Genomic DNA, 18,421 nt, shown 5'->3' with positions numbered 1-18,421 from the left:
GGACATTGGTGGTTTATGCAATTTGGTATAAGTGGTAGCAACCCTAAATTAAATAATAATATTCTCGTGATTTTATTGATTCAGGTGCTGTTTGCATTTCATATCGATGATAAGAAGCTGGGCGCAGTTTACATGTATCCTTTTTCCACTTGATAAAAACTCGGGCGCAGTTTACATATACCTTTTTTGAACCAAATTATAATTGGGGCGCAGTTTACCTAAGGCAAGGTAATTTAGGCGCAGTTTACGCGGTATGCCCAAAATATGTTATCAATTTCTATAGTGGTAACTATTGCGAACTTGGCAATCATCCAGAACACGGCCTTAGTACATATTCTCTAAGGCTGTGATCTGAAAACTGAGACCATAGAAATCTATGACCGACCACTTATAATCATGGAGTAGATTTTGAACGCACCAAAAGGTTATAGTGACGATCGACCAACAGAGGGCGCCATATAACACATTTTGGAAATTTGAATAGATGGTTTTTTTAAAAAAATATCATGATATTTGTGGCGATTTCAGCATTATTTACTGCAATTATAAAACAAATAATTATTTGTAAGCTGTAAATGGTAACTTTGTGTTATTAATAAACAAAAATATAGTAGGTAACGGTTTGTTTTACATACAACATAACTATTACTCCTTTTGGCTATTTAGACATTTGCACATACGGGTTGTGACATGGGATTGTTCAATTGTGCAATGCTCTCCCCTCCCTGTACTACCATTTAATAACAGCTGCTGCACGTTAGCAGATGTTAAAATAATAAATGGGCGTATAAAAACGTGGAATGACTACGTATCTGCTAGTGATGGTTTCTACTCATCAGTTATCATTGGGTATACTTACTCGAGAGTTGTTGCGCCCACGCTTTAATGTTTGTTTTTGCCTATTCTGTGTTGTACATCGTTTGTTGCACAAAAAACTATTTTAACAATAATCGAATAAAAGATTATTTTAATTTTTTCTTAATTTGAGTTTTACGTGTTGGCAAAAAGGAAAACCCGAATAATTCAACAGACGCGCAAAAGTAAGTTAGCGTTACGTTCAATAGGTATTTGTTATATTTATTGCTTATTTTATGGTTTAATTTAAAACAAAATTTGATTATTTTCCAAAATGTCCCCAGTGGGGGTAAAAGGTAATAATTACAGATAAATGGGCGTTTTTTGTATAAAAATGAATGTCCATTAATTAATTCATAAAGGTGTATCATATACATAATTTATTCAATTGTCATTATGCCATTATGGAATGAACGGCCGTAAGTATAGGTGTTAATATTGTCTGTATTTCAAAAATATATATTTGCCACTAACGCTAACACTTCATGCTCGAGGATTCATTGTAAGAATATCTCGATTGCGACAAGGACAGTCATATCTTCCCCTTCCTCACGTCTTTGTATATGTAAACTTTCTCTAAATTATTCCCCGCTTGTCCACAGAAATCAAGAGACGATATAGATATAAACACAATTCACCAAGAGCTCTTTTTAAATATCCTCCTTAACCATTTATACACATCATTTGCAACGTACTAACTACTACTAATTACTTTACGTATCATGTGGTCTGTATGAGATGCTATGAAGCGTATGCCCCGTCTCTACTCTTTTTTTAAAATTTTATTTCAAAGTACCTACCAAAATGTAGATTAAATTTTTGATTAAGCTAAAATATATTATAAAACTAGATTTCATGACATTAAATTTAAAAGAATTTAATATCTACTCTACTAAACAAATCGGTGTACAAAAAAAATCAAGATTGGCTAGCAGTATTAAAATACAGAAGAAATACATATTAACTAGTTGCAAAAACTCAATAATGATTAGAATATGCCATAGCTTCTAATTAGAGATCACTTAAATTTGGCTGAGTGGTCTGATTACTGAGCTAATTCCCCACCATTTTAATTATTACTATTTTAAGTATACAAAACAAATTGAATACACTGCTACTAAGAATTTTCGGTTTTTTATCTATATTTCTTCCACAATTTTGCTTATACCTACCAGTTATTATAGTTGTACCTATCTATTATATCTAGTATGTACCTACTAGGTACATTGTTGCTATAATAATAAATACCGATGTTCACAACACAAAGACCCTTCCAAGCATGTGTTATATCTTTACCCATCAGTAAATATATGCAGATAATTGAAGTACCCTTTTAGTAGCCTGTACTGTGTAAGACCACCTACAGGCTTCGCGATGACCCTATGCTCGGACTATATTAATACAATACCGCCAGATACCATACAAGAACCTCATTGTTACACCCAGAATAGTTGAGAATAATACCCATGGGGGTCTTTATAAATTCTAATAAAATACCTAAAATAGTTTTTCTATCTTCTGTCGTTGAAATACATAATGTTCCCAATGAAATTGGCATTTACCTACTTTTTCGGGTAAATAAATGCAGTTATGGAGTTATACAGAAATGTGCTGTAATGGATATATATTATTTTGGGTTGTATAGACTTATACTTTGTTGATGGAACTTTTATTACGCATCAAAACAATTTCTAATTACAATATATGTCACTTGAAAGTGGAAACTAGATTTAAAAATACTGGTTGTACATTTTTATGTTAATTAAAAACAATATTGTTAACTGTAACAAAAAACTTACACCTAAGTTTTCCTAAAATTATCGACCTGTGTCGTCGTCACATTCATTTAATGAATATTTATATGTAACATAATATTCGTATATGGTTATTTTTTTAAAACTAATTTGACAACGTCAATTCATTTTTTTGCAAAATCACGAAGACAAAACAGACGATTGTTGGCCATTAGTTGTTTAGTTAACGATGATTATCAACACGTGGTTACTAGGAATCACTTTAGTACCCAAGAAGTATAATTAAGAGGACGCTACCCACCCGTAATTTATCCGTGAAAAATGGTTTTGTGGATGACAAGTATGTGAGGGTGATATTAATTACAGTAGCCGTATACAATTTTTACAATAAATAGAGAATAACTTTATCTAACGTGTAGCGTGTTTAGTTAAACCTCTGAATTAATTTTGCAAAATATTGCCTATACTTTACTTCTTAGAAATGGGTGGAGTGGCGTTCTCTTAACAAACAAATCAATCTATAATAAAAAAATGTTAAAATAGCCTGGCAAGCATTGTGACAAGATTAGCCGCATAATTCTATAATATATAATATATAATGCATAGAATATTATACAAACAAAATTATAAACATTTAATTATTATTTCGAGTTACTGCGGTATAATAATTCTAAATCTATTAATAGTTTTCGTATATTTTAACAGTACACATTTTTTAACGAAACATATTTTTGTCTATGTTCGTTTAATGACTATTTACGTTTTAACAAAATTATAATATAATTATATACATTTATTACGAATTATACTATTCGAAAAAAATGACGTAAATTACAAAACCGCTTAAAATAGAGACATAAAGAAAAAGTTTCCACCCTCTCTAGGGTATTAGGCTTATGATATTTTTTTTGGTTTGCCACGTTTATAGATTTGTAGGTACTTTATCTAAAAATATTCCACACAAATTTTACTATATTTAAAAAAGTTATAGTGCTCCGTAATTTCAATTTTAAAAATATGCTAAGTGTTTGGTTGTTTTTCTTAATTTTAAAAGGGAAGGGTAAAATGTTTAAATGTTTGCCCCAGTATAGTACATTTCAGTTACGATTTCTGACTTATGTGCTTCATGAAGTTTCAGCGGTTTATACGATACCGTTGGTCCAAACACAAAAATAAAAACGCACCATTGTAACCATACTGACTCAGCTCCGAATTCAAGCTACAAATTATAGTATAAGAAAACATCTGTATTAATAGTGTGTTAGAATATGTAGGCCTGATAACGAAGATTCGAGGGTGTAAGTAGTTAGTCTAAGAGTAGCTGTCTAAGTGATTATAGTTCTTACCGATCTCAGAGTAATATCAACAACATTAGGTAAATTCAATTTTTAAAAATAAACCAACCGCATCGAAGCTAAAATAATATTTATTTTAAAACCCTAGTAGCCAAATACTATGATAAGTGTAACATTATATTTTAAACAAACTGTTGTATGATGGTCTTTGCTGGCCTAATTGAATACAATTGGCTATTTTATTAATATTTAACATTCACAAGTTGTCCACTTCTCTTATGAAGGTCGACAGGACGATTTGGTTATACATTTATTTATGTTGTTTAGATATCTTGAATAGTTAATAAATTGTTAATTGTCGTGCATTTTATAGTAGCTTCTGAATTTGTAACTTAATTAGATAAAATTTACCTAATAATATATTTTAAAAATTATTACAAATTCTATTACTGTAGTAATAGTTGTTTTGTTTTATTTTGCTTTCTTGGTCGACTACAAAAGGTAGATTTATATTTTAGTTCAATACATTTTTTTTGTTAACAAATTGTAAGTAATTGTTTACATTAAAAGCTGTTCTATAGTGCCTATGTTTTATTTTAAATAAAAAAGTTTTCCTTTGACGTCTGTTATTTCACCTGTTTATATATTTTGTACCTGTATACTCAAACAAATACGTAAATTATATATTAAAAAACAAATTATTTTTATGTTTCGAATATCGAACAAACTAAATCGTTGATATATAGCGTACTCAAAACATATACGAAGCACAGCATAAAATGACAAAAACTTAAATTTATGTATTATGTAGATTCTACATATTCAATATAAGTAAACTAACAGCGATGACCCATTTTTCCTTATTCAAATAATAATCGGTATAGGTAGTATACAGCACTGAGCACATTATTATCAAGGGTATAATAAGGACTTTTTAGTAACTTTTGTTAGGTATAAAATTTTAGTTTTAATGTATATAATATCATATAGTCAATTTGCAACTACAAACCATAAACAAAATTTGATAATCAACTCGTTTCATATGATTTAAATAATATAATATTATTCAAGATTTACCCTATCACACCTTTTAAAAGTATTAAACTACTTATTTTTTATCAATTACACAATATATTAAAAAAAAAAAGTAATTATTTTTTAAAGTTAATGTCTATACAATTTTTGATCTATAGTGTTGGTAGACAAAGATATTTTGTTCAGCGGTTTGAAAGATATCGTGAAACGATTTCTTCGAGTAGCATATAGATCAGAAATGAAAAATTGACCGAAGGTAGATCTAGAATAGAACTATATAACATTAAAAATGTTCTCAAGAATATGTACCTAGTCAAACTTTTTTTTAGAAAAATTACAATTTCACCGTAGTCAATTTCTAAGTTACTATGTGTGAGTGAATTAACAGTCCAACAGGAAATAAAAACATTTTCATTATATTTTCAATTACAATACATGGAGAAATATGGCTGTACATTTTTATAGACAGACGATAAAAAAAAACCTACCCTAATCGTATCCATACTTATACTAAAAACTAATTTTTAAGCACATAATTGTCATTAGGTATAATGCTTTTATCGATATTTTTATTTTTATCAGCTGTGAATACTGGACCTCCCCTTTGCTTACTCACTTACTACTATTACTACTCACTTAAATACGTATAATACTTTCTTGTTGAACTGGTTTGGACCTACTATCCACAGATTCGCATCGAAAGTTTATTTAAAAGTAAATTAATTACTTTCAGTTATAATAATACCTGTAGACCCGTTAGCTCCCTGTCACCACTATGTTCTAACCCCACTGTACTGGCTTTTTCATTTACTTACTTATTTACACTTTGCTACACAAAACTTAATTGGTTCCATAAACCCGTGTTAGAGCATTGTGTTAGGTCTACACGGTGCAATTGTGCACCCAGCATTAATATTTTATTACGCATCTTTTAAGCTTACACTCATATAAAAAATATGTTTTAAGCCAGTCAGGATGATAAATAGTTCTTTAAAACCACCAATAAGTTAATATTGACTTTTGTAACTTTTACGGATTTTTAAATAGAATTTTGTTATTACTTTTTATTACAATAAAATAGTTATTGATAATAATTACTGTAGAATTATTATTCATCGAAATAAAAAAGTAGGTATTACAACGAAATTAGCTATACCATTACTACATAATTATGACTTCCCATTAAAAAGTAATTTTTAAAAAAAAAAACAAGTATGATTTGAGAGATCCGTGTTGTAAAGAAATACGGGGATTAACTACGATTGATAATTGATTAAAAACAAGATTTTCTAGTAATTTCGGTAATTTGGAGAGTTTAGAAATTGATGTATAGTTTTTGATTACCGATCTATCACCAGATTTAAATATAGGAGTAACATAACTACATTTCCATAAAGTGGGGAAAGTACCAGAAAATAAAGATAAATTAAACAAAAAGTGGACTAGAATGGCTAAAGAATAACGAAATTTATACAAAAAAAAATTATGATAAAAATACTATAAGTAGGTTAAATTACTTTACTCCTACCACCTCCTTCCTACTATTTTTGGCAGAGTTACAACAGTGGGATTTTGGCCCGAAGGTTACTGAGTACCGTATAGTATAACAAAGATACGGTCTGTAGGAATCAGTAAATTATAAATTAAAAAAATTATCATTATGTAAAATTGTTCACCACGTTAAAATTAAGAGGTTGTTTGTTATTAGTTTTTAATTAAACATAAAATATGAAATCCATAATTTAAAACTGTGTTTTGTAGGTCATCTAAATAATACATTAAAGAGGACTTTTTAAAACATTTTTAAATTATTTAAACATTAGTGGAGATAAAAATCGTACGACAATATGAAAAGTTATTTGAATTACTTACAATGCCCGTTTATTAAAAACAAATAGAGCGTAGTATCATTAACAGAACGCGCGTTGTGCTTAAAGGGAACGGAAAATGCCAAATTGTATACAAATAAAGACTAAAACGCGAAGTCACTAAGGTTGTAAGGTTTCTAAGGTGTGTATTGCGTTGATTTCATTAGTATTTATTTTTTGGTTATAAGGTTTAACATCTCTTCAATGAGGGCTAAAAGTCGGAATTTTGATTTGAACTGTATTTTAAGCGTTTAGATTTACTTTTTTTAAATTGTTCTAATAAAGCTAAATATTTTTCTAATAACAATATCAAAAATCTACTTTTAGTCCCCAAACAGAATGAAGTAGCTACTAGCTTTCCTTAAAATAAAATATAAAAAGGAAATCCGTCCGATAAATACGTGTGAAAATTATTTTACGACTGCCATTTTTACCATATTTTCGCCATAATTAATTTACTTAAGTTCTATAACCAGAAAAACTTAATATATATTTACTACTTACTTTTAAATTAGTTCTAATATTTAAAATTATTCTAGATAACTTTTTGTCCAATTTTGCATTAAAGATCAGTTCCCGGTTCCTCTTAGTAAATTGATATAAATTGTTGATAAATTGTATTGTTTTACAAAATTTAAAGATTTTAGATATTGAAAAAAAATATAAATAAGACAATCGACGTAATGTCCCGCAATAATAAATAAATAACTGATAAATAGTAAATAGTAATAAAAAAAATAAAGTGTCAAACACTTAACCGACTTCTAGATAATAATAATAACAGGCCGGCCATCGACAAACACGTTACACCGAAAACACACTTGCACAGCCGAACGTTGAGGTTATCTCATTAGTAATTGATATAAATTGTTCAGGATATATATATATATTTCTATTTATCTTTTATCATAAAGTTTTGACTTTGTGTCGATTATTTTACTTATATATTATTTTTATATTGACCATATTTTTATTATTTATGGTCAACCGTAATCGCGCTTAGTGGTATACCCATTTTTAAACCAGAGAGATATTATCATTTATGCATTTATGCAGGAATGGTCGCAGTATTTATAATTGAAACCCCTTTCAGTATTTTGTTATCAAATTTCTATTATTTATATACCTAGTAGTACTATTTTCTGTTAAATATTAAGTATATTATATCCACTATTATATTTATTTGCATATTATTTTGTAATTAATAAACTAATATTCTAGTGGAGTCAAATAAAATGTACACCTTTGTTTATGTCAAACCCTAATAGTTTGTCTTGAAACGATTTGTGTAATCAATATTTTTGTTGATAATTGTTAGAGGTTATAACGAATTTAGAAAAGTAATGTTTAATTAGAGCGAAATTTTTATATAACGAATTCCGATGTAAAAACAATAATATAATATTAATTTAATAATATATTTAATTACCCGTTTGAAAGTATTTACAATGTTTTCTAGTTTTTCGTATGGTATTTAAAACGGGTGAAAGTAATTATTTTATTATTCAAAACAACCCGTGTCTAACATCATGTGTAGTTTTTTATTTCTCTTGTAGAGCCAGTAATTTATTTCTATAAAAATCGTTAGTAGTCATAGAATTACATACAATCGGAGTGTCAAAGCGCATTTGAAACGGGCAAAGGAATTTGGGATCGTAATTCCTCGTCGTTTAGTCCTTTTGATTGCGCCACGCGTTGTCCCATGTTGCCAGATTGGGCGATTCAAATTAGGTACGGGCGGCGGCAGAAATGTATAGACTGCACGTCTTCGTAGTGTACAAAATATATGTATTTACCCGTTATGACGTCATATAGCGATTTTCCGTTTACAAAAGCGAATAGCGGTTATATTTTAGCGCCCTCTAGGTTTAAATGACGTTGGAATATTATTATGCGTCGTCGTATGCAGCAGCTGTTGACCAGCGGTAGCACTGTGATGGCACTAGCGCGCACTCTATACTCGCTCTACGCATTGTTCCGTAGCTACACGTCGGCGGTCGCGTAGCCAGACAGTAGGTATACCGCGGTCGAACGTCGTCTTTGGGTTCGTTGTTTACGCGTCAGTCGTCAGAAGTACTCCATTTTGTGGGCGCCATCCGCCTACCTGTATAGTGTGCGAGTGTCGAGTGTTGTGTTTTGTGTAGTTTCTTAAAAACCGATAGGTACGTTTGTATTCTCGATATTGTTACGGTAAACGTTTCGTTGTCGTCGACCGCGGCGTTTTCGCTAACATCTTCGACAGGAGTTGGATTTTATTGATTCTGCCGTCTCCGCCAGCCCACCTGCGGTCTGCCCTTTGGCCGCGAACGGCCGTTGTATACGACGTAGCAACCATGTTTTAGATCTTTGCGTGTACGACCACCGTTGTTCGCAATACACCCGCCGACATTACTTACTTGCGAATATGAATTCTGACGTTTTATTTAGATTTTAAGGCCGTCTAACAATATCGACCCATCGGTCGAGTACCTACCACCTGGTTGTTGCGTTGACGGGTCAAAAAAAAAAATCGAACCGAGGTCATTCGACAGGTTAGTAATGCATAATATAATTAAAAAACGATGATGCTATAATGAGGTAGTTGTTCCACGGACATGTTTTCATTTTAAGCGTAATCTATAGTTCAAATTAGGTTTCTTATAATTAAACGGAAACTCAACATTTTTCAAGACATGTGATTATGTCGGTAATAAATTATTAACTTAACTTATTGACATGTAACTAGTTGTATATAAAACACTAAAGGAATAGTATACTTTGACCTATATATTTTCTTGTAATGTGTACCTGCAATTGATACAAAGCTGAGAGAGTATTGGTATTCTATCATATAATTGTATTTAAATGTATTGGTTATGTTAAGATGATAGTGTATCTAGAGCTCTATAAAGACCCGTTTACATTAGGCCGCGAATGCGAACGGACTCGAATTCGGCACATCAAAATGCAAGTGTAAACGGTGAGCCGAATGCGAACGAACGTCCTTTCGTGCCATTCGTTCGCCTTCGCGGCGGTTCGCTCCGGTAGTGGTAAGATAAAAAAAAATGATATTCAGTGCGAACGGCATAAAAAATTAAAATATGTTTACCCGCGCCCTGAATCTGAGCGAAGGCTGGTGAACGCTTGTGAACATCGGGGAATGAACACGAACGAGTAGTCTGCACGGTGCGGCCGAATCTCTACCGAATTCGCGTACGAATTCGTTCGGTAGCATTCATTCGCATTCGTTCGCGTTCGCCGCCTAATGTAAACGGGCCTTAAAGTAAATTGTTTGAACATTTTTAATGTATCCTTGAAATTGTATTATGTATATTAATCGTACTTAATTATGATCTTACTATTTTGCTACATGGCCGATTTTTCTCCCTGTGATAGTCTTTTTAAATTATGCATTTATGAATTTCTCTAGATGAATTCCCTAATTAGATGGTACCAGCCAATGTATTTTCAACGTTTTAATTATTATTGATTTAAATGTCTTAGTTCGGATCAAACTTGTGTTTTTTATTGCCTTCGAATTTTGTAGGACTGTTTTTATTACGACGACTCTATTGCTTTATCGCTGTCACTTCAATAATTCTGGGGAGTGGGTCCCTGTGGGAAAAATAATTTGGTGTAATCAGATAACAGCCCTTGTCGTCTTAAAATATGCTATACCGTGAGAAAGGTTGCAATATACTGGGAATCGAATTGATAACTCTATTGATCCAGCTACATGACTATTTCACTACACCAGCCAATAAATAAAACACTATGTACAAAAATATAGCCTCATGACTTATTATAGTATTTTAACTATATCTCAATTTGTATGCCAAAATATTCCGTCTTAGTTTTACTGATGGAAATGAATACGGCGATCGATTGTAATCGGATTTATTGCTGACAAGAGGTGTCCTTGTCGTCGATTATAGAGATCGACACACGGTAAGGGTACAACAGACGTTACAATCTGGTCGGCCCAAAAAGATAATTTAGTCAGATATGACGTGCTGTATCAGGCTATGTATAGACGTGTCGTCTGACTAAATCATGTTAGGTCTTGTCAGGAGCTAAGTCATTTGTACTCGACACCTGATTTGGTCATGCTTCCAGGAGGTTCGTCCAGGTTGTATCGGCAATGGTGGCTTGTTGAATTCGAGAAATAAAAAGGAAATTTCATCAAAGATTCCTACTATCCCCTTTTGAACTCCTGCTTTGATGTTTCTCTCTGTCAGTTTGATCATTTTTACAGTTTTGCCTTTTTCCAAGCAATCGAAATGTGAACAATAAGTCACTAAATCACTGTCACACCTATTTATATGGTAACTACTCAAATTTAAAAATTCAATTTAACAAAAGAGTGTTTAAATCTTACCATCTTCAAAGTGTATGTACATACATAATGATACAATTAACCTTATACTCTTCTTTCGCTTTAATTGTATTTAAAAAATTATTTTAGTAATCATTGCCGATATATGTAGGTTTCAAATAAATATTTTTGCTTATAAGTTTAAAACGTTACAACAAACATAACACACATAGGAATCAAATAATTCGAAGCATGGCCAAAATAACTTAATAAGCATTACATAAAATTAGCATAAAATGTAAAATAAACTAAAATAATTTGATTTTATCAAAAATTACACAGGACAGTAGTGCAAAAATTCTTTAGAAAATACTATACCAACCAATGTCAAGAAATACCGGCCCATTTGTGATCTGTCCGGTTTAGGAAAAATATTTGAGACAATCTTTCTTGAAAACATTGACTGATCTCTACTGTCGACTATTTTAGTCAATCAACATGGGTTCTTCCCGGATCGCTCGATAAATTTCGTGTTTCTTCTGGTGTGCCGCAAGGAAGTCATCTAGGCACTCAGCAGTTTTTTCGTTTGAATACTGCTCTTTACCGACGATGCCAAAATTTGTTATTCTATATAACTGTTCCACATTCTATCCTGGAATATGGAACAGTAATATGGCACCCGTATTTGGCTAAAGACAACTACGTTTGGAGCGAGTACAAAACCGATTCCTGTCCTACGTTGCTTTTCTGCTTAAGATTGATCACCCGCCCCATGACTATTCGCCCATTAGATCTTCCTTAAATTACCCTAGTCTTACTTCTCGCCGTGTAGATATTGACCTTTCATTTATCACCTCTCTTCTTAATGGCTCAGTGGATGCCCCTGACCTTCTCTCTTCTATCTCTTTCCGCGTCCCCGTGCATTATACTAGAAATCACTCTCTTTACCTAGTCCCCTCTCACAGTACCAACTACTTTCATAACCATCCTTTGCATAGAATGCTCCGTCTACTCAATAACTCCTAGATCCGTACATGTTATTCTGAATTATTATATATTAACATAAGCTATTTAGTTTTTAGTCGTATTGTGCAATAGCATTTAATGTTTATAATTTTTCTGTAAGATCACCTTAATCACTATTATTATTGTAATTTTTTTTTGTGCTTAACTTGTTATTGTATTTCTTTGAATTGCCGATTGGCGTTAAATAAATAAATAAAATAAAATATATCATCCCAAGTCTAAACCTCTAAATTTTTTTGATAAATTCGTTAAGTGGTGTTGTGCTGTCGGGTTATTTCTTAATTACGTGCAAAATTATGACTTTCCATCGTACTCGAGTTAGGTATGAGTATTGCCTCAACGGGTAATCTATTGCACGTGTTATGTACGATTTCATTATCTCTAAAGTTTTACGTATTCTTGGTTTTATTAAACGACACTCGTCGGATTTGAATTCTCCTGATTGTCGTTCTGTTCTTTATATGGCCTTGGTCCGATTAGTCCTAGAACATAGTTCCGTTATCTGGTCACATTACACTGTAAGCAATATTAAGAGACTTAATTTGGTTCAGAATAGGTTCTTAAGTCTTGCCAGCTACTGTTTAAATATTTCGCACCCGGCCCATGACTTCGTGACCGTCAATCATGTCTTAATGCTTGAGTCATTGAAGCAAAGTCGTTAGATTTTCGCCAAACGTTTTATTTGGGGTCTGACTGGTGGCTGAATTGACGCTCCGTGGCTATTACAACAGCTTTGTACTCAAATACCTAGTAGCTTTTCTAGAAATGCACCGCTATCCAGGATGATGCTACTGATGACCTACTTGACCTACTCATTTTTTCTCTAAATTATTTGTATTTATGTTACTTTTTTATTTGTCGTCATTTATTATTATACAGTTTCTTTTGTAATTATAAAAGCCGTCTAGTATTAACTATATGTATAATCGTTATTTATAGCCCCTCAAAACTCGTCAGTCAGCTCTGCCCCACTCTGTATATATATTTATAATTAATACTAGACGGCTTTTAATTACAAATGAAACTGACCAATAATAAATGACGACAAATATAATACATTATTTTATGCAATAATAATATAATGACAATATTAGTTTTGTAATGATTTCCATGGACATGAATTTTTACAAAATTGTTTTTCGGGAGTAATACTTTTACTTTAATCAAAGAAAAATACATTACATGCCAGTAACCACTAACCACCATACCATTCCCAATGTTGTAGGTTTCCTACGAATTTACTTAATCTTATTGAAATTAACTTATTTATTTTTCAGTAGAAATCCGTCTGGCCGTTTTTTACAAATGAAACGAAACATGTCAAGACAAGGAATTGGGGTGAGTTTATATTAAAATTAAAAATTCAATAAATAAAAGATTTTGACCTTCGTTATTGTCTTGTATCTACATTAAACTTATAATTATTTTGTTTAACATTGTTAAGTATAAATGTTTGAAATAATTACAATAGTCAACGTATTTACAATGACTTAATTCAATTGGCGACCGAACTTAGGCTCGAATAGGGCCTAAGTTCGGTCAATAAAATGTGCCAAACGCTAAATAAATAAATAAAAAAAAAACTAAATATTTGTATTATCAAATAATTAGATTATTAAAAGTCGGTGTTATTGAGTCGAATATTGCATTTTTAAGATGTAAAGAAACACGACGAAAAAGTTAAAGAGATTACAGTAATTGCTTTTCAACAGAAATACAATATAAAATCGCGTAGACAGTTTTAATAAATTGGCTTTATTCATAATAAATGTTTAAAATAACACATTTTTTCCGAGGTCGGGGCATAGTGGTAACGGAGCTTATTAGAATCAGGTTAGGCCACAGGTCTACAGGAATTATTATAACTGAAAGTAATAAAATCACTTTCAAATAAACGCTCCGATGCGAACATGTAAGCAACATCGATAAGAGTTTAAAAGTTAGGGTGGGAAGTGCGTGGAGATAAAAATAGTACTTCACTCCTTTCTTCCTGCCCTAAACTTAAAACTTCATTAATTTCAAAAATAATTATTCAAGACTGAAACTAGCTGTCAGAATTGTTTGTACATTATTCTCAATTTATAAAGCTAATGAAATACATGCATTACCACTTTCGTCAAAAGCCGTTATCAAAAAAAATAAGTTGGAAGGGGTAAAAACAAAAGATTGCATTGTAAAAAAAAATTTTAATTCTTATTAAAATCCTATGAAATATTAAATGATTTACGATAAAATGATCACCCTGTATTATAGCTCATGGTTGAAGTATACAGGTTATTGCACATCGTCTCGAATCCGTTATCTTAGAAAATAAAATGGCAGCGTGAGGGGAAATCAATTTTACTGTTACTATATATTTTACTGTATATATACAAGGGTGGATCTAGGAATGAAATAGAGGGGGCTAGAAGACAATTACGAAGTTTAAATACATAAATATAAGCAAGAGTTAAAATGTACACAGTAAAAAAACATATTCTAATGTAATATAAAATACATTACCATAAAAATTAACTGTACTCTTAGGCCCGGTTTTTCAATTGCATTTAACTGACAGTTAGTATGACTTAACTGTTGGTTAACGTTATCTTCCAGTTAAACTGTTTATGAAGTTACAGTTAAGCAAACCGACAGTTTTAACTCTCAGTTAAATTAACTGCTACTATTTCTATCAGTCAGTAGATTAATTAACGGTTATAATCTTTCGTGCAATTATTTTTTATAATAAAATAGCTTGAAAAGTTATCAGTTTTTTTAATTTAAAACTAATTTTAAAAATGAAATGTTCTATGACGATGATGAAGAATATTTGGAATATTTTAAATTATTAACGTAGACTGTATGTTGTCCGTGAAACGGTTGATCATTTTAATAAATAGGACAATTATGATTTTAAAGTACGCTTTAACAATGAGTAAAAAAAAAAAAAATAACTATGAAAAATGTTCATAACTGTTGTTTGTCCGGTATAACAGATGTTAATTGATAAATAAAAAATCACTGATAAACAATTATTACAAGACAACATGCTTTTTGCAGTATGACCACTTATAAAATATATTTAATTCGTGACTAACCTCCAGTTAATTAACCGAGACATCGACTTTCGATTGATAAACAGCGTAGTATTTAACCAGCGTTTTAATCGGCGGATTAAAGTAACTGGTGATTAGCTAACTGGCAGTTAATATTTCAATTGAAAAACCGGGCCTTAAACGCATAAAATAGGTACAGTTTAAATAGTTAGTAAATAAGATATCATATAATAGTTAAATAGCATATTATTTCGACGAATCATCCAACTTCATCGTCTTATATTAATGTTCTTGCAAATATGTACAGGAATTTAATTATGAATATTAAATAAAACTGCTTAACTAATAAAGCGCTCTTAACCTATGGTTGACTACATATGATTTTTTGAACGCCTTAAGATTAGTCAAACAAAAAGCGGACTGTCCGCGCGGACATGTCCGTCCAACTAGTCCGCTGGTCCGCTGCGGACTAGGATAGTCAAACAGAATGCGGACAAGTTTGATCGAACTAGTGTGAAAATTGCCACAATCAAGAGTGTACTGCTGGTTGTTTTTTATTTTTCACTTTTTTATCTCACGTTTTCTGTTTTCATTTTATTTTACAAAATCTCTAGCAGTTCTTCTGACAAAGAAGAATTGCTTCTTCTGCTTGCCTTGAGTCAAGCAAGACGAAAAAAAAGAAAATGGGTACATGAACTAAATCAAAAAAGAAAATAATACGGGGAGTTTCACCGACTATGCTGTATTCTCAACGTTCAAACTAGAACTGAACTAAATTTAATTCAATAATTTAAGAGGTCATATTTTTATGAATTGTTTTAAGCCAGATTTTAAACACTAAAATATTAGCCAGAAATAGATGTTTTAATATACTAGCCATCTTAGAATATTAGCTTGTTACTGCTTGTTAATATACTATATCATTCTATATATCATACTATATCTTTCTATGATTATCTATAATTCCACCACTACTTTAAATTAATTTGGTACTTCAACGAAACATGAAAATGCTCTTTCGTGGTTGCAGACTCGGCTAAAAATTGTTATTAAATTTTACATTTTTGTGAAGTGTTGATACCAGTCTATTGCCGAATCTGTCCATTTTTCAGTGGATGCCGCGTATCATACAAATAAACGCATTCTCCAACTAGATCAATCAATCATTCCGTTTCATCGATCATTTTCAGTGCACAATTTTAAAATGAAAAAAATTTTAAAATTAAGTACAATATGTTGTCAACAATATTGTTTGTATATATTATGTTCGATAATTACATAATAATAATATTCAGAAATGCTGATACGTGTGGAAAATCCAGTGTATTGTCTATTTAAAATATTTTTTATTTTACAAAATTATTCCAGTCCGCCGCGAACTTTGTGAAAAAATACAACCATCCGTTTGTCCGCGGCGGACTAGTATAGTCCGCCGTGGTAGGCCGCTGTCTGTTTAACCAGAATGATGCATTTAAATAGAGTACAGAGTCCGCGGCGGACCGGCGACCTGTCCGCGCGGACAGTCCGCTTTCTGTTTGACCGATCCTTAACTAATAATTTAGTTGGCCCACGTATTTATATAGTTACCTATTTCAACTAGAAAATGTATTGTTTCCCTATATTAACCAAAATTTTAGTTTAACCAACTATGTATTTTTTTCAGTGTAGGATAACTATTTTTTTTCTTTTATTGATTATTTGATTTCATAACTAAAAACAAGTGCTGAAAGAAGTTTTTCACCATTTAAGGATCGGTCAAACAGAAAGCGGACTGTCCGCGCGGACAGGTCGCCGGTCCGCCGCGGACTCTGTACTCTATTTAAATGCATCATTCTGATTAAACAGACAGCGGCCTACCGCGGCGGACTAGAATAGTCTGCCGCGGACAAACGGATGGTTGTATTTTTTCACAAAGTTCGCGGCGGACTGGAATAATTTTGTAAAATAAAAAATATTTTAAATAGACAATACACTGGATTTTCCACACGTATCAGCATTTCTGAATATTATTATTATGTAATTATCGAACATAATATATACAAACAATATTGTTGACAACATATTGTACTTAATTTAAAATGTTTTTTCATTTTAATCATGAACCCATTTTCTTTTTTTTCATCTTGCTTAACTCAAGGCAAGCAGAAGAATCTAGCGTTTTGTAAAAGAAAATAAAAACAGAAAACGTGAGGTAAAAAAGTAAAAATTAAAAGAACAACCAGCAGTACACTCTTGGTTGTGGCAGTTTTCACACTGGTTCGCTCAAACTTGTCCGCATTCTGTTTGACTATCCTAGTCCGCAGCGGACTGGCGGACTAGTTGGACGGACCCTGTCCGCACAGACAGTCCGCTTTCTGTTTGACCGATCCTTTAAGGCAACTGTACATTTAGTTGGGCTAAATAAGTGTTTAGTTGGGCCAACTTTTTATTTAGTTATTCCCACTAGAAATGTATTTTTTATTATAATATAGGCTTCGACTTCAAAGGTCATTAGCCATAAATGTTCAATGTTCTTATTTACATGGTTTAGTTAGAACTATAGTATATATAAATAATATTGTTTACATTTTGTCATACAGTTGTTTAGTTTTAAAATGATTGTTTCTGGTACATAGTGAGATTGGTTTCCTAGTGTTTCTTGTAGGGTAATCGGCGTTTTCAATTCCTCTCTTGTTTCGTCATATTGGCGAAACTCCAGCAATATGTGTTTAATAGTATTATTGGTAGCGCAAGTAACACATGGCTCAGGAGAAATGTATTGTGTCCCTAATTCGGAAACACGACAAAAGGTCGCCCGACAAAACGCCGCCGGACAAATCGCCGCCCCTAAAAAAACCGCCTCTCAGTAATGCCAACACTAACAATACTTGTATACAATATACGATTATTAATGGTGTTAGTTGTGCTGCCAGAATCACATATTATTAAGGAGTAATTATTTCACATTTTATTCATTAATGAGCTAACGACTCAAACGAGGCTGTTTTTAAAAAATATTTCCAGATGGCATTTTGAAAGTCGGATAAGAAGTCCGAATGTATATTTTTCACCACAAAAAAAACGATATTTTATTATCTCTAGAAAACTGTTTACCTATTATTGAACTGTTATCTTTGATTATTTTATTAATGCATGTAGGTATTACCTATATATTTTTAGTACTTATTGCAAAGTGTATAGGTGTAAAATGGTGTTAATGTTTTAAAGGAAGGCAAAAAAATTATACACAATAATTATTCGTATACCAAACAACACATAC

At 31.7% G+C, this 18,421-nt stretch overlaps 1 protein-coding gene across 1 annotated transcript in view; it reads left to right on the top strand.

Annotated features, from left to right (window-relative positions):
• The first annotated feature begins 993 nt into the window (after positions 1 to 993).
• LOC126844405 (serine-rich adhesin for platelets-like) overlaps positions 994 to 18,421 on the top strand; it is a 45,504-nt gene continuing 28,076 nt past the window's right edge. The window contains exons 1-2 of the mRNA XM_050582581.1: positions 994 to 1,040; positions 13,405 to 13,465. Of these exons, the coding sequence (XP_050438538.1) occupies positions 13,433 to 13,465 (33 nt within the window). The 5' untranslated portion in view covers positions 994 to 1,040; positions 13,405 to 13,432. The remainder of the gene's footprint in view (positions 1,041 to 13,404; positions 13,466 to 18,421) is intronic.

The sequence above is a fragment of the Adelges cooleyi genome, unplaced genomic scaffold (assembly GCF_023614345.1).
Source record: "Adelges cooleyi isolate 19-005CV unplaced genomic scaffold, UGA_ACOO_1.1 ACOO_flye_CR_arks_rails_tigmint_CR_PRNA_651, whole genome shotgun sequence".
Taxonomy (NCBI): domain Eukaryota; kingdom Metazoa; phylum Arthropoda; class Insecta; order Hemiptera; family Adelgidae; genus Adelges; species Adelges cooleyi.
Note: the sequence above shows the minus strand (reverse complement) of the source record. Positions and strands in the feature narration are given on the sequence as shown.